This window comes from Elephas maximus, chromosome 2 (assembly GCF_024166365.1).
Source record: "Elephas maximus indicus isolate mEleMax1 chromosome 2, mEleMax1 primary haplotype, whole genome shotgun sequence".
NCBI classification, from domain to species: Eukaryota; Metazoa; Chordata; class Mammalia; order Proboscidea; family Elephantidae; genus Elephas; species Elephas maximus.
Genome location: NC_064820.1, coordinates 101,192,267 through 101,215,246, shown reverse-complemented (window position 1 = coordinate 101,215,246; position 22,980 = coordinate 101,192,267). Strand labels below are relative to the sequence as shown.

The 22,980-nt window shown below is 35.6% G+C and overlaps 1 protein-coding gene across 7 annotated transcripts in view; it reads left to right on the top strand.

Annotated features, from left to right (window-relative positions):
• The window catches only part of FAM172A (family with sequence similarity 172 member A), a 497,808-nt gene that overhangs the window by 140,906 nt on the left and 333,922 nt on the right, over nucleotides 1-22,980 (top strand). For all 7 annotated transcript variants that reach the window (XR_007515229.1, XM_049867989.1, XM_049867961.1 and 4 more), the window contains 2 exons: nucleotides 2,481-2,546; nucleotides 14,481-14,672. Coding sequence is in view for 6 of the 7 variants with exons in the window: in XM_049867989.1 (XP_049723946.1) it covers nucleotides 2,481-2,546; nucleotides 14,481-14,672 (258 nt within the window). In the remaining variant the exon portion in view is untranslated. The remainder of the gene's footprint in view (nucleotides 1-2,480; nucleotides 2,547-14,480; nucleotides 14,673-22,980) is intronic.

Here is a 22,980-nt window from a genome sequence, read left to right as displayed (position 1 = left end):
GGCCTTCGAAGCATTCAGTTTATTCAGGAAGCTTCTTTGCTTGTGGTTTAGTGCAATTGTCCTGACCTCCCTTGTACTGTGTGCTGTGTTTCCCTTCACCTAAAGCAGTTCTTATCTACTATCTAATTAGTGGATACCCCTCTCCCAACCTCCGTCCCTCCCCCCTCTCGTAACCACAAAAGAATGTGTTCTTCTCAGTTTAAAATATTTCTCAAGTTCTTATAATAGTGGTCTTATACAATATTTGGCCTTTTGCAACTGACTAATTTCACTCAGCATAATGCCTTTCATGTTCCTCCATGTTATGAAATGTTTCACAGATTCCTCACTGTTCTTTATCAATGCATAGTATTCCATTGTGTGAATATACCATAATTTATTTATCCGTTCATCTGTTGATGGGCACCTTCGTTGCTTCCATCTTTTTGCTATTGTAAACAATGCTGCAGTAAACACGGGTGTGCATATATCTGTTTGCTTAAGGCTTGCTTTATGACCTAATATGTGGTCCATTCTAGAGAATGTTCTATGTGCAGTAGAAAAAGTATACTTGGTTGCTCTTGGGTGGAGAGTTTCTGTTATGTATTTTAAAGCCTAATATAAACAGCTTTTGAAGAAGGTGTTGTTTTTATTATCCTATTTTATGAAATTTGATAATCAACTGTAATATATTTAAGATTGATACAAGGAATGAATTGTGAAAATAGTTTAATTTTTTAATTTTAAATTATGCCTTCAGTATTTTGTAGAGTAGTAGAATTCATTTGGTTTTGAATTAAGTTTGGTTGCTTTAAATGTAAGGCTATCTTATGATTTTATAGACAGTAGGAGATGATCAGAAATGTTAAGCCACTCGTTTTAGCTAATCTCATTTAGCTAAGCCATTTCTCCTGAAGTGGAGGGCATTATATAACTTCACACATATTTTCAGTCTTATCCTACATTCTTTTAGTTTAGTACCACTACCTTCTGATAAAGATATAGTGAACATAATTTTAATTACCACACTAAAATGCAAGAATACTGTTAGATTAATAACTGGCAGACTGCTTTCTAGTTCTGCTGTAGTAACTTGTCTTTTGAAATTACCATTACCAGGCAAGATAAAGCTGCCCTACCATACATCTAATAAATTCCTTTTAGAATGAAATAAATACATCTAGGTAGAAGAAAGAATTTTGGACTCCTCTAGGTTTTTTCTAGGAAAGTAGGGTAGAGAATCTATTTTGGATTATGGAATATAGTACGAAAGTAATTGACGTCTTGATTTTCTAAAAAAAAATCGTCTTCTGATTTTGTTTCATAAAATTTGATATTTAATTATGTTGCTGCTAAAAGCATTCTCTGAGATATTGTGCATAGATGGTTAAAGACATTTGCGGGGAGAAACAGTTCTTAAGATGACCACTGAAGCTTATTAAATAACTGCTTTTATTTCAGCTGTTTCCTCACTCCCTTTACTTTCTTTAGTAGAAACAGTGTTTTTATTTTATACTGCTACCATAAAAAATTACCTTAAATTCAGTGGCTTAAGTCAACACAAATTTATTGTTTTATAGTTCTGTAGGTCAGAAGTCTAGTATGATTCTCACTGGAATAAATTCTTTTCTGGAGGCTCTAGGGGATTATTTGTTTACTGAAGAATTCATTTACTTGTGATTCGTAATACCAAGGTCCCCGTTTTCTTAGAGGGTGTAAACTGAGTGTTATCCTGGCTTTTGGAGGCTACCACATTCCTTGGCTCACAGTCCCCTTCTTTCGTCTTCAAAACCAGCAAATAGCCAGTCAAGTTCTTCTCACATTGCACCCCTCTGGCACTCTGTTCATTTGTCTTCCATTTTTAAGTGTGATTAGATTGGGCTAGCTAGATAATCCAGGATAATCTCCCCATCTCTAGGTACTGAACCTTAATCACATCTGCAAAGTTCCATTTGCTACGTTAGGTAGCATGTTCACAAGATCTGGGGCTTAGGACACACATATCATTGCAGGGCCATGGCTCTGCCTACCACAAACAGTAACATTGACTGGTGCCTGACTTTGCTGAATCAGTTTTCTTTTTTTTTGTCAGAATGCCTCTGACTTCTTCCTGCTTGCCTCAGTGGCTACAAGAGAAGGTGTTGGCATTCAGAACCAGTACAGTTCTAGACTGGGTGTAATACCTATAGGGAAACTTTAGGAGAAAGAGATTCTAGGAAGACTGAACAGAGAAAATACGCTTTTACAGTATTGCTTTTGAAAAAGAAAGTCTTGTATAATTTTGTGAGTTTGTGTTAATTGGTGCTAATCCTTAGTATTAAGGTCTATAGTTACTTACACAGCAGCAGGAGGTAAACAATTACAGGTAATCAGTAAGGAAGATCTTAATTTAGTTTCAAGACATTATAAGGTAGATATTGACTCACAGCAGTAATTTATAATAATTTGCATGGATTTTGATAATGGAAGATACTGAATCTTAATCTTTTTTTCCTGCCTAGATCATCACAAAGTATGTATATGAACTCCTAGAAAAGGACTGCAGTTTAAAAAAAGTCTCTATTCCAGTAAGTCAAACTTTTACAAATGTTTATAATGTCAAGTAAAATAATTTTCAGTTCAGAAGGAAGTTTTCGTTTTGGGTTAACTCTGATGACTTTAAAGGTTCTAGTGTGTTGATATTGATAAAGATAATTTCGAATGCCTATGGGTATGTTTCATCTCATCGTGCACAGGAGTTTGTTGAAAGTAACACTTCACAGTGTAAAGGGAATACTGATGTCCAGTCTTTTTTGAAAATGATGATGCAGTTAAAAGGACTGCCATTCCTTCTACCCTGTCTCCTTTCATGGATATAATTTATTTTTGTGTATTTATTTGAAGAAAACTAATATATTTTTCTTGCAATAGAGACAACTTCACCATCTTTTTAATTTTTTCTTTATTATATGATTATTTTTATGTTATTTCCTCTACATATTCCCAAATTCATTCCTGTGCTTCCTGTTTTATAATACTATTCCTTCCCTCTTCAGCAGAACACTTTTTTGAAATTTTGCATGGTTTGCCATTTCAGAGTAAAAGAGTTTGAGATCCCTTCTCAGAATTGTCATGAGATTCGTTCACAGACTTGTCAGTTTTGTTTTTAATGTAAAACATGAAATATTAAGCTTTCAAATGTAGAAATAGTAATCTTATGTGTAAAATGATGGTGGTGGAACTAAATTAGATGATCTGTGCCTTCCTCGAAAATTCTGATTTTATGATAAGAATGTGGACTGCCACTCCTCTGTCAATTTGTCCTACGCTGGTGGTTGTGTGGTTGCTGTCGTGCTGGAAGCTGTGCCACTGGTCTTTCAGATTTCAGCAGTGTCACCCACGATGGACAGGTTTCATCAGAGCATCCAGACTCAGACTAGGAAGAAGGACTGGCAGTCTACTTCTAAAAGAATTGGCCAATGAAAACCTTGTAGATAGCTGAGGAACATTGTCTGATATAATGCCAGGAGATGAGCTCCTCAGGTTGGAAGGCACTCAAAATACAACTGGAGCAGAACTGCCTCCCCAAAGTAGAGTCAATCTTAATGATGTAGATGGACTCAAGCTTTCGGGACCTTCATTTGCTGATGTGGCATGACTCAAAAAGAGAAAAAACAGCTGCAAACATCCATTAATAACTGTAACATATACTGTACAAAGGATGAATCTAGGAAACTTGGAAGTTGTCAGAAATGAAATGGAACACATAAAAATCGATATCCTAGGTGTTAGTGAGCTGAAATGGACTGGCACTGGCCATTTTGAGTTGGACAATCGTATGGTCTACTATTCCAGGAAAGACAAATTGAAGAGAAATAGCCTTACGTTCATCGTCAAAAAGAACATCTCAATATCTCTTCTGAAGTACAACTCTGTCAATGATAGGATAATATCCATACACCTAAAAGGAAGACCAGTTAACATAACTATTCAAATTTATACACCAATCACTAAGGTCAAAGATGAAGAAATTGAAGATTTTTACCAATTTCTGCAGTCTGAAATTGATCAAATATGGCAGTCAAGATGCATTGATAACTACTGATGATTGGAATGCAAAAGTCAGAAACAAAGAAGAAGGATCAGTAGTTGGAAGATATGGCTTGGGTAATAAAAATGACACCAGAGATCAGAGACCACATGATTGAATTTTGCAAGACCAACGACTTCTTCATTGCAAACACCTTCTTTCAACAACATAAACGGCTACTATATATCTGGACCTCACCTGATAGAATACACAGGAATCAAATTGACTACATCTGCGGAAACAATGGAAAAGTTTGATATCAGCAGTCAGAACAAGGCCAGGGACAAACTGTGGGACCGACCATCAATTGTTCGTATATAAGTTTGAATTGAAACTGAAGAAAATTAAAACAAGTTAGTGGAAGTCAAAGTACAACCTTGAATTTCCCACCTGAATATAGAGACCATCTCAAGAATAGATTTGACACATTGAACACTAATGACCAAAGACCAGACAAGTTGTGAGATGACATTAAGGACATCATAATGAAGAAAGCAAAAAGTCATTAAAAAGTCAGGAATGAAAGAAAATACCAGAATGGATGTCAGAAGAGATTTTGAAACTTGCTTTGAACTTAGCGGAGCTAAAGTGAATGGAAGAAATGATGAAGTAAAAAAACTGAAGATTTCAAAGAGCGACTCAAGAAGTCAAAGCAAAGTATTACAATGAAATGTGCAAAGATACGGAGTTAGAAAAGCAAAAGAGAAGAACACACTCGACATTTCTCAAGCTGAAAGAACTGAACAAAATATTCAAGCCTTGAGTTGCTATGTTGATGGAATTAGGGGCAAAATATTGAATGATGCATGAATCATCAAAGAAGATGGAAGGAATATACAGAGTCACTGTACCAAAAAGAATTGGTTAACGTTCAACCATTTCAGGAGGTAGCATATGATCAAGAACTGCTGGTATTGAATGAATAAGTTTAAGCTGTACTGAAGGCATTGGCAAAAAACAAGGATCCAGGAATTCACTGAATACTAATTAAGATGTTTCAACAAATAGATGCAGCGCTGGAAGCTCTCGCTGATCTATGCCAAGAAATTTGGAAAAGAGTTACCTGGCAAAGTGACTGGGAGAGATCCATATTTGTGCATATTCCAAAGAAAGATGATCTGACAGAATGTGGATATTATTGAATAGTATCATTAATATCACACTCAAGTAAAATTTAGCTGAAGATAATTCAAAAATGGTTACAGCAGTACATCTATAGAGTACGGCCAAAAATTCAAGCTGGATTTAGAAGAGGGTATGGAATGAGGGATATCATTGCTGGATCTTGATGGATCGATGGATATTGGCTGAAAGCAGAAAACACCAGAAAGATGTTTGGCTGTGTTTTATTGACTATGTAAAGACATTCAACTGTGTGGATCATAACAAATTATGGATAACATTGTGAAGAATGGGAATTCCAGAATACTTAATTGTTCAAACAGAACAATGGGATAGTGCTTGGTTTAAAATCAGAAAAAGTGTATGCCAGGGTTTTACCTTTTACCGTATTTATTCAGTCTGTATGCTGAGCAAATAATTTGAGAAGCTGGAGTATATGAAGAAGAACAGGGCATCAGGATTGGAGGAAGACTCATTAACAACCTGTGATATGCAGATGACACAACCTTGCTTGCTGAAAGTGAAGACGACTTGAAACACTTACTGATGAAGATCAAAGGCCACAGCCTTCACTATGGATTACACCTTAAAATAAGGAAAACAGTAATCCTCATAACTGGACCAGTAAGCAATATCATGATAAACGAGAAAGTATTGAAGTTGTCAAGGATTTCATCTTGCTTGGATCCACAATCATCGCCCAGGCAAGCAGTAGTGAAGAAATGAAACGACATATTGCATTGGGCCAATCTGCCGCAAAAGACTTCTTTAAAGTGTTAAAAAAAAAAAAAAAAAGATGTTACTTTGAGGACTAAGATGCCTCTCACCCAAGCCATGGTATTTTCAGTTGCCTCATATGCATGCAAAAACTGGGCAATGAATAAGAAAGACTGAAGAAGAATTGATGCCTTTGAATTGTGAAGTTGGCGAAGAACATTAAGTATACTATGAACTGCCAGAAGAACAAACAAATCTGCACTGGAAGAAGTACAGCCAGAGTGCTCCATAGAAGTGAGGATGGTGAGCCTTCATCTCCAGTACTTTGAACTTGTTATCAGAAGGGACCAGTCCCTGGAGAAGGGCATTGTGTTTGGTAAACTAGAGGGTCAGAGAAAAAGAGGAAACTCTGAAAGACATGGATTAACACAGTGGATGCAACAGTAGGCTCAAACATAACAAAGATTGTAAGGATGGTGCAGGACAGGGCAATGTTTCATTCTGTTGCAAATAGGGTGGCTATGAGTGGGAACCAACTGGATGGCACCTAACAACAACAACAAAGAATCTGAAATATTTAATTAAATTAATTCCTTTGAGGCACTAACTTTTCATGTAGATAATTTTGTTTGTGTTTAATTTCGGAATTATAGATTTTCAAATTCCTTGAATAATGATATTCTGTTATAATTGCTTTTAGTATTTCTTAATACTACCCATTCTCACAAATTGATTCCATAATGCTTTAAAAATAAATCTACTTTACATTTAATATTGCACAGATAACCTCAAGTGCCAGCCTCATGTTATTAGTCATTCACTTATTCATTCAGCAAGCAGATGTTTAGTAAGGGTCTCTGAGATGCCAGGCATTGTTCCTGGTGCTTGTGACATTAGTGAGTAAAGCATTCTTTTATGTAATAGCTAGACTAACACTTGATATATTTGGAAACTTGTCTTCACTTAGAAATGCATGAAAACTAAGATTTTAATACCTTTTTTGGAGTGAATATGCAAGTCTTTTTTGGAGTCAAACTCCTTGTTTTAGTTTTGACTAGGTCTTTTGTCTTATTCTCTTACAACTATATGTTGAGGCTGCTTTTCTGCAAAGTCAAGGTAAAGTTTATTCACTTTGTCCTATCTTCCTTTCTTGTTAATTTTTTTTTCAAAGTTTGTGAAGGACAATATTTGAAGAACTTAGGTTAATTCATTGTTACAGTGCATTAAATATTGAGTCATTTAATTCTATAATACTTCGAGTTCAAGAACCTTTTAAAGTACCTTCAGTGCCCTAGATTTCCAGAACAAATCACAAGATAATTGGCCATATACATTCTGTCATATGATTGTCGTTTTTTTAGGTGCCGTTAAGTTGGCTCTGACTCATGGCAACCGTATGTACAACAGAATGAAACACTGCTCTGTCCTGTGCCATCCTCACAATCGTTGTTATGCTTAAGTCTGTCACTGCTTCTGCCGCTATTCATAAGGTTTTCACTGGCCAGTTTTTTTAGAAGCAAATTGCCAGGTTCTTCTTCCTTGTCTGTCTTAGTCTAAAAGTGCTGCTGAAACCTGTCCACCATCAGTGACCTGCTGGTATTTGAAATACTGGTGGCAGAGCTCCCAGCATCACAGCAACACACAAGCCACCACAGTATGACAAACTGACAGATGAGCGATGGGTCATATGTTTGTTTCATTAATTTTCTTTATAGCACACCTGAGAGGTTTAGGAAGATTTTATTGATGTGACTGTTTTCCTCTAACTTTAAATTTTGACTATAAAGCTTAATGGGAGTAGAGAGAACTTTATTTTATAAAGACCTGAAATGAGAGTTCATGTCCATTTTTGGTTAGTAAAGATTCTTTTATAAACTGAAAATAATAATAGCTTTCATTTTATAAAATTAATATCTCTGTTCTGGAAATTTTTCTTGTTACAGTTTTCTTAGTAACTATTATTTTTCTCCTGAGTTCTCTTAAATCTCAGAGCTATCAGTGAGAGTATTTTTTGTATACTTCTTACAGATGGCTTGTATTTAGAGTCTTTCTCCTTAGAGGGAAAATGCTAATAATTAATGCTTTTGCTAAAAGAACACCACCGCCAAATTTATTCTTCCCCCAGTGATGAACTAAGTTTAGTTTTGCAGCTAAATTATTTAACAAGGAGAGAAAATCTTATATTTGTTTAAATGGCAGCACTTTATGGATGCCTATGATTTGGTGATAAAGTCTGTGATGATCATGTTTTGCATTTACTCCACACACCACCTAGATAGGTCTAAAAATATTCTCAATTGTGATATCTCACAGTTGTATAGAATATATTGGAATACAATGAATTAACTTAGTAACTTGGCTACAAATTTTCATTCAGTGTATTGTGTAGTGTTTAGGTGAAATATCACAATCCATGATTCATCCTAAGGCTCCTGAGTACCCTAAAGTGAATTGTTCAGTGCTAAAATTGTGTGGTTCAGCCTCACTGACCAAATGATATTTGAAGTTGATTCATCAATAAAGTGAGGTTGTGTACTGGAATAACCTTTATGTGCGTGCCTTAGTGAAAGCTCAGTTTAATGAATTACCCCTGTTTGAAGATAAATGGGCTTGAACCAGCCATTTCCAAACTTAATTAGATTAGAGTTAGTGCAGAAAAAATTATTTTATTCATATAGATATTTTACTGTTTAAAATTAACACTAACTTTATACAGAGTAAGTTCTAGTTTCAAAGTGCAAGAGCAGAATTCTGTGTTAAATTGAGGTGAAAATTAGCCCATGATAAGCTTCAGCTCCATTACTGGTCTCATCCCTTAATCATTCATATTTTTCATTGCCATCGTTCCCCACTCCACCCGCCCCCGAGTTTTTTGGCGGCCTGTTATTTTTAAAGTCAACTTTTCTGCATGTTCAGGTAGAACTTTTATTCCGTTATTCATAGTTACCTTGATTTGTAACCCCTTTAAAAATTCTTGAGCAGCATTATAATGTAAAAACCACACTTTTATCTTCTGAAGATAAGTACTTTATTTCATTTTTAAAATGATTACTCTGGAATTCAAAGTGGCAATATTCCGTTGCTTTAAAAATTGACTCAGTTCCTTGGTAACAAGAGACTAAGTCAAATAGAAAAAGAAGCAGTGATCAACACCTAGTAGAAAGTCTATAGCTACAGGTTTTTTCATTAAGATTAGTACATGGCCATTTCCATAACCATTACAAGATCCTCTAAGATGTCAGTGACTGTAAGAGACACTTTTATTTGTGCATGTTTAGATGTACTCTTCGGTAATTGTATGACTATAAACCTCTGTGGCTTCTTTTTTATTTTTTACACTGACAGCTTTGCTTTTTAATTTGTTCTTTTTACCATTTTCTATTTTTACCCACTTTAACAGTGATTCTTCTGCTGGCATATAATGTTTCTAGGTAAAGGGAAATTTTTATTCTCAGGTTAGATTTCCCTCTGTCTCTTTTGCATTTCTCTTCCCCTCTGACTTCAGTCAAGCTGTGTCATCGCAATTTGCTTTCTCCAGGCATTGCATGCAGCGGAAACTGATGTGATTGTGTTATACTTCGTACTTCTTCACCTATGTATTTAATATCCTAATAAAGTTACAGTCCTGTCATTTCACTTCTTAGCATTGTGTAAGTCTTTTAAAATTCTTTATAATTGTGCATTACTTTGCTCTTCAACATATGGTTTCTCAGCTAGGCAAGTATTATAACCATTAAAAGGATAGATTATTTATTTAAATGCCTTTTATCTGAAGGAAGTCACCGATGGCGATGCTTGATAAGGCTCCTTTTCCACAAGTTCATTCATTCTAGGGTCTTTTTTATGTATTAGGGATGTTATCAGGAGGGACCAGTTCCAGGAGAAGGACATCATGCTTGGTTGGGTAGAAAAAACTCCTTGCCATCAATCGATTCCAACTCTATCGGACAGAGTAGAACTGCCCCATAGTTTCCAAGTAGCAGCTGGTGGACTCAAACTGCCAACCTTTTCGTTAGCAGCTGTGGCTCTTAACCACTACACCACCAGGGTTTTCTGGTTAGGTAGAGGGTCGGCAAAAAAGAGGAAGACCCTCGATGAGATGGATTGACACAGTGGCTGCAACAATGGGCTCAAACACAGCAAGGATAGTAAGGATGGCGAAGGACCAGGCAGTGTTTCATTCTGTTGTACAGACGGTCACTGTGAGTGGAAACCGACTTGACGGCACCTAACAACAACAGCAACAACAGGGATGTAGCTAGATACAAAACAAAAATTCCTGCCTTTCCTGGGCTTATTCTAGTGGCGGGAGCAGATGGTGAATAAACAGATATAGAAACAAATAAAGTAAAACATACAATATGTTAGCTGGTGATATCTGCTGTGGAGAAAAATAAATGGAGAGGAATTAGGGAGTTCTTTGAGAGGGCCTTAAAATTTCAAATGGAGTGGTCAGGGAGGCTTTACTGAGAAAGTGATATTTTTTTCTTAAGTGTGTGGCCATGCTTTTTTTTTTTATTATTATTTTAATTTTTATTGTGCTTTAAGTGAAAGTTTACAAATCAAGTCAGTGTCATACGAATATTTATATACTCCTTGAACCCTGGTGGCATAGTGGTTTAGTGCTATGGCTGCTAACCAAAGGGTTGGCAGTTTGGATCTGCTAGGCACTCCTTGGGAACTCTATGGGGCAGTTCTGCCCTGTCCTATAGGGTTGCTATGAGTCAGAATTGACTCAACCGCGCTGGGTTTGGTTTTTTTGGGTTTTTTTTTTTTTGCTACATACTACTAATTGCTGTCCCCCTAATGAGACAGCACGCTCCTTCCCTCCACTCTTGTGTTTTCAGGTCTCTGACCACCTCTGTCCTCTCTTATCTCCTCCAGATAGGAGGTGCCAACATAGTCTTAAGTGTCTACTTGATCCAAGAAGCTCATTTTTCACCAGCATCTTTTTCTATCCCATTGTCCAGTTCAATCCCTGTCTGAAGAGTTGGCTTTGGGCATGGTTCCTATCTTGGGCTAAGGCTAACAGAAGGTCTGGGGACCATGACCACCAAAGTCCTTCTAGTCTCAGTCAGACAGACCATTAAGTCTGGTCTTTTTATGAGAATTTGGGGTCTGCATCCCACTGCCCTCCTACTCCCTCAGGGATTCTCTGTTGTGTTACCTGTTAGGGTAGTCATCTTTTGTAGCTGGGCACCATCTAGTTTTTCTGGTCCCAGGCTGATGTAGTCTCTGGTTTATGTGGCCCTTTTTGCCTTTTAGGCTGATAATTACCTTGTTTCTTTGATGTTCTCCATTCTTCTTTGCTCCCGGTGGGTTAGACCAATTGATGCATCTTAGATGGCTGCCTGTTAGCGTTGAAGACCCCAGATGCCGCTCTCCAAAGTGGGATGCAGAATGTTTTCTTAATAGATTTTATTATGCCAGTTGACTTAGATATCCCCTGAAACCATGGTCCCCAAACCCCTGCCCCTGCTACGCTGGCCTTCGAAGCATTCAGTTTATTCAGGAAACTTCTTTGCTTTTGGTTTAGTCCAGTTGTGCTGACCTCTCCTGTACTGTGTGCTGTCTTTCCCTTCACCTAAAGTAGTTCTTACCTACTATCTAATTAGTGAACACCCCTTCCCCTCCCTCCCTCTATCCCTCCCTTCTCCCTCCCGTAACCATCAAAGAATATTTTCTTCTCTGCTTAAACTGTTTCTCCAGTCCTTATAATAGTAGTCTTATGCAATATTTGTCCTTTTGCAACTGACTAGTTTCACTCAGCATAATGCCTTCCAGATTCCTCCACTTTATGAAATGTTTCACAGATTCCTCACTGTTCTTTATCGATGCATAGTATTCCATTGTGTGAATATACCATAATTTATCCATTCATCCGTTGATGGGCACCTTGGTTGTTTCCATCTTTTTGCTGTTGTAAACAGTGCTGCAGTGAACATTCCACTGCCAACCCACATAGGTGTGCATATATCTGTTCGTGTGATGGCTCTTATTTCTCTAGGATGTATTCCAAGGAGTGGAATTGCTGGAATCGATCGTATGATAATTCTATTTCTAGCTTTTTAAGGAAGCACCAGATCGATTTCCAAAGTGGTTGTACCGTTTGACATTCCTACCAGCAGTGTATAAGTATTCCAGTCTCTCCACCTCTTCAACATTGATTATTTGTGTTTTTTGGATTAATGCTAGCCTTGTCAGAGTGAGATAGAATATCATTGTAGTTTCGATTTGCATTTCTCAAATGGCTAATGATTGTGAGCATTTCCTCATGTATCTGTTAGCTACCTGCGTGTCTTCTTTAGTGAAGTGCTTGTTCATATCTTTTGCCCACTTTTTAATTTGGTTATTTGTCTGTTTGTAGTTGAGTTTTTGCAGTATTATGTAGATTTTAGAGATCAGACGCTGATCAGAAATGTCATAACTAAAAACTTTTTCCCATTCTGTATGTAATCTCTTTACTCTTTTGGTGAAGTCTTTAGATGGGCATAGGTGTTTGATTTTTAGGAGCTCCCAGTTATCTTTTTTTTTTTTTTTTAGTTATCTAGTTTCTCTTCTGCATTGTTAGTAATGTTTTGTATTCTGTTTATGCCGTGTATTAGGGCTGCTAACATTGTCCCTATTTTTTCTTCCACTATCTTTTTTGTTTTAGATTTTATATTTAGGTCTTTGATCCATTTTGAATTTTGTTTTCTGTGCGTGGTGTGAGGTATGGGCCTTGTTTCATTTTTTTGCAGATGGATATCCAGTTATGCCAGCACCATTTGTTAAAAAGACTATCTTTTCCCCATTTAACTGTTTTGGGGCCTTTGTCAAATATCAGCTGCTCATATGTGAATGGATTTATGTCTGGATTCTCAATTCTGTTCCATTGGTCTATGTATCTGTTGTTGTCCCAATACCAGGCTGTTTTACCTACTGTGGCGGTATAATAGGTTCTAAAATCAGGTAGAGTGAGGCCTCCCACTTTGTTCTTTTTCAGTAACACTTTGCTTATCCGGGGCCTCTTTCTCTTCTATATGAAGTTGGTGATTTGTTTCTCTGTCTCATCAAAAAATGTCATTGGAATTTGGATCAGAATTGCATTGAATCTATAGATCACTTTTGGTAGAATAGACATTTTTACAATGTTAAGTCTTCCTATCCATGAGCAAGGTATGTTTTCCCACTTATGTAGGTCTCTTCTCGTTTCTTGCAGTAGTGTTTTGTAGTTTTCTTTGTATAAGTCTTTTGCATCTCTGGTACGATTTATTCCTAAGTATTTTATTTTCTTGGGGGACCATACTCTTCTTGTTGAAGTAATTGCCGTTTGTCCTCTGTTTACACAAATGGCTAAGCATCTATTACGGAAACTATTCTGACAATTTTAGAAATAGAGACATATTATTTCTTGCCTCTTCCAGGCATAGTGACTAGGAACATTTAGACTCCAGGACATTTTTTAGTATCCGGAGTTTTCATGTATTTCTTATTTTGATAATTGAATGAATATATTCTGTTGATGAAATGAAGAGCTGTTGCATTACGCAGCATGTGAGTTGCCCTTCCCCATGGAGGAGGGGAGGAGATGTGTACACCAGCCATCATGACTCTTCGGTCTCTGGCTCTGACCCAGTGGTTCCTGCACAGAGGCTTCCATTCCCAGTTATTGGCCATTGCTGGTGCTGAATATCACTTACTATGTGCTACAACATATGTAATAAAAGATTGGAAAATCATTCCTCCTAAAAATCTTGTGACTCTTCCACGCATGAATCATACTTGTTCCAATTAAATTAAGGACAGTCAAATTGGATAAAAATATTTACTTTTCATCCCATAAATAGTACACAAAGTAAGGTTATTGGCATACATGAATAATGTTGCTTCATAAATTAATGTTTATATAAACTTGTGCTTGCCCCCTGAATGAAATTTGAAAGTCCATTTACATAGAAGAGTAGAAGGTTGAAGAGTTTGGAATTTTTAAGAAGTCCCCTCTTCCAGCTTTTAAAAGTTTGGTAATATTTATGCCAAATATAGGATTTTCCAATGGTTGTATCTTCCAGTTGGGCTTTTCTATTTTCTGTCACAGGTAAAATGTACTTATCTCATAGAATTATAGACTAAATAGTTGTGTGACCATGGGCAACTTATTAAATTCTCTGACCCTCAATTTCTTCAACTATAAAATGATTATAATAGTTGTACCTGTCTTAATAGTAGTGTTGATTAAAGTAGATAATTTTAAAAAATTATTTAACACAGCATCTAACCCATGGAAAGCACTTAAAAATTATTCCTTCTATATTCTTATAAAAAAAAAATACATAGTCTTAATATAATAAGTATACAATAATATAGGGAGATGTATATTAATAATCTTTTTTACCTTTTTATACTTAAGTTACTGTCACAATTTTTTGCTTATCCACCTAATATGTAATTGTTAACCTCTAATGGATATATTAATTTTATATTAAAGTGTTTTTTTACTTCTATAATTCTGTAATAACCACTCTATAATTTATAATAACCTTTAGTTCTCTTATTTATGTCTATGCCTGATCAAAAAACATTTATTTCTGTTTTTTTTTTTTTTTAATTACAGGTAGATGCTACTGAGAGTGAACCAAAGAGTTTTATCTTTATGAGTGAGGATGCTTTGACAAATCCACAGAAACTGATGGTTTTAATTCATGGTAGTGGTGTTGTCAGGGCAGGTCAGTGGGCTAGAAGGCTGATTATAAATGAAGATCTGGACAGTGGCACGCAGATACCTTTTATTAAGAGAGCTATGGATGTAAGTGCAATTTCTCTTATGCTTATATTTTTTGCATTTTATAGGTCTGTTTTATTAAAAAAAATTAAAAAATAAAGTTTTATTATGTATTATAAATTATTTTATCATGTGTCTTCAAAAAGTGTATCTTAAGCATAAGCTTATCTTTAAATTATTAGTTGTTTTGCTTGTATGAGAGATTATTCTACATTATCTTGCAGCTACAAGAAAAACAGAGTGGTATCTTGAGAGTACAAAGATTTAGATATGTCTTTGAAATCAGTATTTTTTATTGAGTTTTTTATTACATGAAAGATCATTTAAACTATCAAATGTTTATCATCATCATGGAAAACACTTGTGACAAAAATCTCACTAACCCTTTTGTAACCCTTTGCCTGCCTAAGTTAGTGGGGTCACAGAGTCAAGGAGATGTGCTGCTTTAAACTCATCTCTTATTTGAAAGGAATAACTCAGGGTTTTTTTTTTTTTTTTTTTTTTGTCATTTCTTTAAAAAATTCTTTACAGCCCACAAATTACATGCTTTACGCATAAGATATACACATAGAAAGTAATAAATTACATGTTTACTAATTGACTTTATTACTATTTAAATATAAATTTTTCAAAATGAGCATTTTAAAATTATACTCAAAGTTTTCTTTAATACTGAAATTGGTTTTTTTCTCTGTTGCTACATCTTAAGGTTTGGCTACTTTTATGTTGCTGTCTCATTCTTAAGTTCTGAAAAGAATAACTAAATGTTGCAAAGTATAGGTTCCTTTCACAAGTGTATAGAAATTTTCCTCAGAAAATATTATAAAGTGACATCATTTATAAAAGGTTTAATATCAAATATAAAGTATGTGCATATATGCTTTATTTATAAGAGGTACACTCTTATATTTTTGTAGTTCAATTTGCAAAGGAAATGTTTGATACACTGGTGATTGCAAAGGTCGGTGACAATATGTTTGTTCTCTAGCCTTAACTGAAACCGTATTAAGGCTCAGCTCTTAAGAATATTTTTGATAATAGATTTTTGGGTCCTTAAAATGCAGCAAGTAGAATTTCTTAGGTTAATTACATATATGTTTTTTCAGTCTTTATGGATGTGCAAAGTATATATAGACATTCCTTTTGGTTTAGCTGTAGTAGTAGTAGTACGTTAATAGAATTGAAGCTTAGACTGAAGTTACTCGCATTAAATATTTTATTTTTTAAACTGTTTTCTATTTCACATTGTGGATAGTGAAATGAACTTTCTCTCTGACACATTAGTTTAACAAATGCTGTCCATGTATTTTAAGTAAAATATTACATGTGAAATGTGATCAGAGTTCAGAGAATAATTGAAAATAGAACTGAGTAAAGAAAAATTAGATATTTGCAGTATGTGAGTGCTTGGTGAAATATTTTATGTAATTATATTGTCCCTGCTACTAGATCACCTAAGGTTTTTGCGATGTAGAATACCTTATTTTTGCATAAGGTTTATGAAATGAAAGTGTACATGGGAAGTCATGCAAAACATTTTTCTTCATACAAATGACCTGTTGATATCCCAAACAGGAGGGAGGAAGTTTTTCAGTAACATTCGAATAGTCAGTCATTTTGTTCTTATAAGAAGTAATAGTGTTTTGTGGATAACAGTTTTTCACTGCCTTGAATTTTTCTTGATTATCTCAATCATGGCAACTGATGAGTCCTTAAAAAAAAAAAAAAAAACTGATCACTAAATCTTCCTGGTGTACTTTCAAAGTTTTAGTTTATGTACTTCATTCTCCTTATGTTTCTGTACATGAATATGAACCTTATTGTGATAACTTCCTACATAGTGGACATTTAAAAACGGATATCTTTTTTAAATCCAGACAAAGTTATTTTACTATCCCGACTTTACCATTTCACGGCTGTTTTCTCACTCAGCTCTTTAAGGGCTGTTTTGTGTTTGAGTGTGTCGGGGTGTATCTTAGGGAGCAGGCAGAAGGAAGACTAATGAATGGGTAGAAAAAAGCTGTCCCATTCTTAATTTTTAATCAGGTTAGTTTTGCTTTGGTTTTTATTTTTTGGACTTCTTTCTAAAGTTGTATGTAAAGAAAAGTTTTCATTGTTTTGAGAGAGTTCAAAGCCACTACTCTGTTTTTCATGATCTGTCAGTTTTCATATCACAACTGAAGTAAATTAGTGTTAATAATATTTCTGTTGTATTCCTTGCAGATTTTTGGTGTAAAGATTGAAGGTTCTCAAAATTCAATTCGCCTAGTTGCGAGGTTATGGTTACAAGGTTATAGTTGTTAGTTTTTTTCCTAACAGTAGAATCCTGTCGTTAAATGGACTGTTGTACAAAAAGTACTAGGTTTAAATCTGTGTAGCAGGCTTGGTTGAAGCTAGCATGAGGGTTGAAGCTACCCCTATAACAGCCCTTGAGATTTCTCCCCAGAAGCCCCAGGACTCCATAGATCACAGTTTGAAAAGCACAGGTATTCCAGTCCTTGCATCCTAGGTACTTCAGAACTTTATTATTACAAATGTATTAAAATTTCATGTTATAGGAATGGTGCATATCAGATAAAGTGCTGCAAGTGATTATGAGGCTGTCATAGCTAGTATTTTTAGTGTTTAACAGTCTTCATTGCATAATGTATTATTTGGAGTAAGAAACAGTATACCATGTAGCTAGTACTAATTAGTCAGTGTCTGATTGTGCAGTTTGAGAGTTACTCAGATTTGTTGCTTCTTTGATCTTTTCTCACGTGCATCTTTTTAGGCCTTTCAGTTGATCTCTATAAAAGGGCAAAAAAAGTAGGTGAGATCTAAATTAAGTCATTTAATTACTAATCGCATAGCTGGGACAAGGGCGTAAAATTTAGGAGATGCGGACACTCAGAATTGTGCACTTGTACAACTCCCCAGAGTGAGTGCCTCCTAAATTTTGTGCCCTAGGTATCTCACCGACCTCACCGTGGCCCTGACTTTGACTAATTGAAATGCCCTGTCAAAGAAGGTGTATGGAGAGCAGTTTGGGAGCCAGTAGTCTATGGGTCAAACTTTAGTGTGTGCCAGAAAACCTGGAGAGCTTGTTCTGCCCCATTCCCAAAGTTTTGATTCAGAAGTTCTGCTTGGAGCCTGAGAATTTACATTCTGACAGTTTCCGAGGTGATGGCTGATACCGCTAGTCCTGGCACCACACTGAGAACCACTGGTGTAGGCAATACTCTTTGAGCTGGTTGAGGGTTTATTTATACTTGCAGGCACCAAGTGTAATGGATACTGTAGAACTTGATGACAATTATATTTAGCGAGGCAAGGATTGAAAGTTCTAAAAAAAAAACGTGTTAGAATAAAATAAGTGAAAAAGTAAAAGTTTAAACTATGAGGAATATTTTCAGAACACAGTCTTTGAGTGATTCATACCCAGTATGGCTTAAAATTTGTAAATTTTAATAATTTCATGAGCATCCCTATTCCTTCACTGAAACTACATTTTCCTGCTTTTTCATAGCTGAGTTATTCAGAAGAATCTGCTATTCCCGTAATTACCTGCTTTCAGTATAATTTTCATGTCATCGTCTCTGAGTTTTAAAAATTAATACACCTACTTCTCACTTATTGACTATTATCTGACATTTCCCATTTTTGACAATAGTAAAAAATCTACTATCCAACTATTTTACGCATTAATAACGTATATCTGGCAGTAATGAATGTTGAAATGAGAGGCAAGAGTAATGCTAGCTGTGATGGTTAAGGTTATTTGTCAACTTATCTGGGCCATAATTCTCAGTAGTTTGACAGTTATGTAACGATAGAATTTGGCATCTATGTAATGATGTAATTTGGCAGTTATATAATGATGTAGTCATCCTCCATTTTTGCATAACACTGATTTTCGCATAATGACCTGATCTTTGGGCCCTAACCCTGTCGGTAAGTGAGGAGTGGGTGTACTAATTTTCATTAAGGTAATTTATACAGTTTGGGTTCTAGTAACGTTGCTGGACTACCTAATTAATATGCACTTCCGCCTCCAACTAAACATACTTTGAAATGAAAAAAATAACAACAAAAATATTAAATGCTTAATTGAATTCAAAAGAAAGAAAACGAATCCCCAAATGCTAGCATATAAGAGAGAACTTAAATCCAGAGTCATAAGCCCATGGAGGGTGTGGCAACCCAAGGGAATAGCTAATGAGATGTAAGCCTTAAGGAACATACGGTCTAAGTCACAGTCTTTGGGCCTAAGAGGTATGAGCTGAAACTAAGATTCTGATATGGCTGGAACCTTAGAAGGTGCTTCCTTTTAATAAAAGAGGAACTAGAAAAATAAGGAAGAAAGGCCTAGCAATCTTTTTCTGAAAATCAGCCAGTGAAAACCCCGTGGATCACAACAGTTCAGTCCGCAACGGATCATGAGTGGTTAGTTCCACTGTGCGTGGGGTCTCCATGAATTAGGGACTGACTCCACGGCAACTAACAACAATAACAGAAAAACAGAATTAGCTTGCTGACTCAGAGGTGACAAAAGGAAGGTTTTTTGTTTTTTTGTTTTTTTTTTTTGCCAGAGATACCAGATGGGTTAAATAATCTGCTTCTCTTGGGAAATAGAAGCTCCAGACCCTAACCCACAGTAAGTTTGGACTTGCAGATGAATATATATAAACCATTTAGTGTGAGAATCTCAAGCAAAGTCAGTTAATCTAAAAATGATTTCTGAATTGATGAAACCTCTAAGGTATCTGCTGAAAGTAGACATAAATTTGGCATATAGCTACACTTTACAAGCTAGGATAAATCCTTACAGAAGATGAATTCATAGAAACTACAGATCGTAAGAGGAAATGATGCATCACAAAAAGAGTCAGTTCATGCAATTATTACCCATAGTTGAAAAGAGAATTCTTAAATTGAAAACTATAGTTGAGGAAATTACCCAGAGTACAGCACAGAGAAATTAGAAAAAAATATGATAGAGAAATAAAAAATCATAGAGAACAGAATAAGATCTACCATTCCTAGTTGATATATTTTTGAGATTAAAGATACGAATCATATTGTTGAAGAAACATGGTATATCATGAGCATGACAAATGAAAATAAATTTACACTCAGACGTATTAAAATGAAACTAGAACATCAGAGTGATAAAGATACGTTCATATAATTTTTTTTTATTGAGGAGAGATTCACGTAACATAAAATCAATCATTTTAAAGTGAACAGTTCAGTGGCATTTAGTACATTCATAGTGTTGCGTAACCACTGTCTTTATCAGTTCAAAACATTTTCATTACTTCCCATTCTCCTCCCCCCCACCAACCATCAATGATCTTTGTTTCTATCGATTTACCTATTCTGAATATTTTGTATAAAAAACAAACAAAAAACCAAACCTTTTGCTGTCAAGTCAATTCTGACTCATAGAGACCCTGTAGGACAGAGTAGAACTGCCCCGTAGGGTTTCTAAGGAGCAGCTGGTAGATTCGAACTGCCAGCCTCCTGGTTAGCAGCCGTAGCTCTTAACCACTGCATCACCAGGGCACCAATGTTTTGTATAAAGGGAACCATAAAATACGGAGTCTTTTGTGTCTGGCTTCTTTCGCTTAGCATAATGTTCTGGAGGTTCATCTGTGTTTACCATGCGTCAGTACTTCATTCCCCTTTATGGCCGACTAATGTTCCATTGTATGTATTTACCACAATTTGTTTATCTCTTCACCTCTTGATGAACATTTGGGTTGTTTCCACCTTTTGGCTGTTGGCGAATAGTGTTGCTCTGAACAAGCAGCATATAATATTTGTTTGAGTACTTGTTTTCATTTCTTTTGGGTTTATAGGTAGGAGTGGAATTGCTATCATGTTTAGCTTTTTTGAGGAACTGCTACTATGGTACAACTTGTTTGTTTTTCATGGAATTAATAATTTCTTGGTTTTCAATTTTTTTCTATTTTCTTTGTAATAATTAATTCAGATTTCTGTTGGCCTTTCATTAATTTTCTACATGGTCATACCCATTAGATAATCTCAGTTTCACATTCTTTCTCTGGAGAATGCTCTTGGTATCCTGTAGACTTCTATTTCAATCTTAACTGCTCACTTTCTAAGTCTGCTTACCCAGCTGTCATCCTGAGACTTCCCTTAGACTCTCTCTAATGATTTCTGCTTTCCTGATAGATGCCCTCATTTTAATGGACTGATCAAAGAGTGAATACAAGAAATATTTTTGAAACCTTGCATTTCTGAAAAACTTTAATAATTCAACTAGGCATAGAATTTAAGGTTGAAAATCATTTTCATGTAGAAATTCAAAGGCTTCGTTTCATTGTCTTCTAGCTTCCAGTGTTTTAATTGAAAAGTCCAATACAATTCTGTTCTTGAATCGTTTTTTCCTCTCCTATGAAAGCTTCTTCTCTTCTTGCCTGGTGTTAAGAAGTGAACCTTATTGCTGTTAAGAAATCTTCTGTGCCTTGATGTGGGTTTTGATTCTTTGTGTTGGGCACTTGGTGGTGGGTTTTCAGTCAGTACACTCATGATCCTCTATTCTGAGAAACTTTGTGTTGTTTCTTGATAATTTCATCTTTATTCTCTCTAGAGCTCTCATCCTGTGATTTTTGGAATTCTGGATTGAGCTTCTAATTGTCTTATCCTTTCCATCTGTTTTCATCCTATTTTTGCTCTGATTTCTGGGAGTTACCTACTTTACCTTTTAACCCATCAATTGAAATTTTAAAGTACTTATATTTTAGGTGGCATAAATTGTTAACATCTGGCTACTAGGTGAAATGTTGGTGGTTCAGACCCACTCAGAGGTACTTTGGGAGACAGACCTGATGATCTGTTTCCAAAAGGTCAGGGCTGAGTTCACCATGAGTTGGGATCGACTTGGAGGCATCTAACAACAACATTATATTTTAACGTGGAGTCCTCTTTTTATTCAGTATGCAGACTTAGTACACCTGATTTGAGCTCAGTGTCTTTCTTCTTCTGTTCCACAGCCTGATGTCCCATAATTCAGTCCTTCTCTGGATAAGTTTCTCCAAAGGAAATATCTTTACTTCTAACAGGGCTGGCTGCACGATGCAATATTATAACCTGTTTTTTGTTTTGTTTTTTTTGGGGGGTGGGAGAGTCTGTAACTGTGTTTTATATGAACTTATAATTAGTTATTCTGTTTTTAGCCTCAAGGCCCACTCCTACTTTCCATGGTACCTGGTGCCCCAGTTTCTGAGTCTTTCTGGGTTTGTGTGGTTGAGTTGGCTTGCTTCTAGTTATTCTGTCCCTCTGGAGGTACTTACATTTGAATTTTTTCTATAATGCCAAGCAGTGTCCAATCCTTCATCCACTTACAGACTTCCAAAAATTTGCTGACATCTGTATCCTCTGTTCTCTCTCCCGTTTACATTGTCTTGATGGGTTTGTATCACCTGACGCCCCCCCCTTTTAATTCATCATTGATACTTTAGTGTGATTAGGGGAGGGAGCAGAGATTATCCGAAGAATTGCATATACCATTATTTTTTCAGTGTAGCATTCTATCTGGTTGTTCCAGTGAAAGGTAGTCACTATATAACAAATAATATTAAAGTATTATCTGTATAACAAAATGCTTTATAAACCTCAGGAGATGACCTTCTAATGTAGAACTATCACACTAGAATATTTTAGAATTTTCTCTTAGAAATCATTATGATTATAATGGAATTAAATAAAAGAATACATAAACTATTACTTGACTCTGATATGAATTGGATATTTGAAAGTTAAAGTCTTTAGTTATTAAATAATTTCCTTCCCTTTTAATAAGCTGTGACTTAACTTTCCTATTCCGGTTTATTGACTCTGGTTTCTCTTTTCTTATTCCATATTGGCCCCTCTCCCCTTTTTTGATAGGCACATTTCTAAAGTTACACATGGAGCTATTATAGATAGTTATGTAGAGTATGGTTTTTCAGTAATTGTGTAGTAAACTGTTTGGTAACACCTTCTTAACTATGACCCTCAATTCCTAGCCTTCCAACTAAACATTTTAAGGTCATGGTATTTCAGCATAAGCACTTGAAAAATCTGGAGACCTGGAAATTTTAATCAGATTCTAATGAGTCACTGTGGTTAGTCGATAGTAGTAAGAAAACAGAAGTACCTATACCATTACGGGGTTTAGTTACTCTTTTTAACAGTAGCAATACCATCTACCAGATTATGAAAGATTATCTAGTATTTGTATAATACAAACAGAATCTAGAATGTGGCACTAGATGCATCTTTAAGGGCTCGGAGATTTCAAAAACATAATTACTAAGAGCTTTTAATATATACTTTTGTTCAA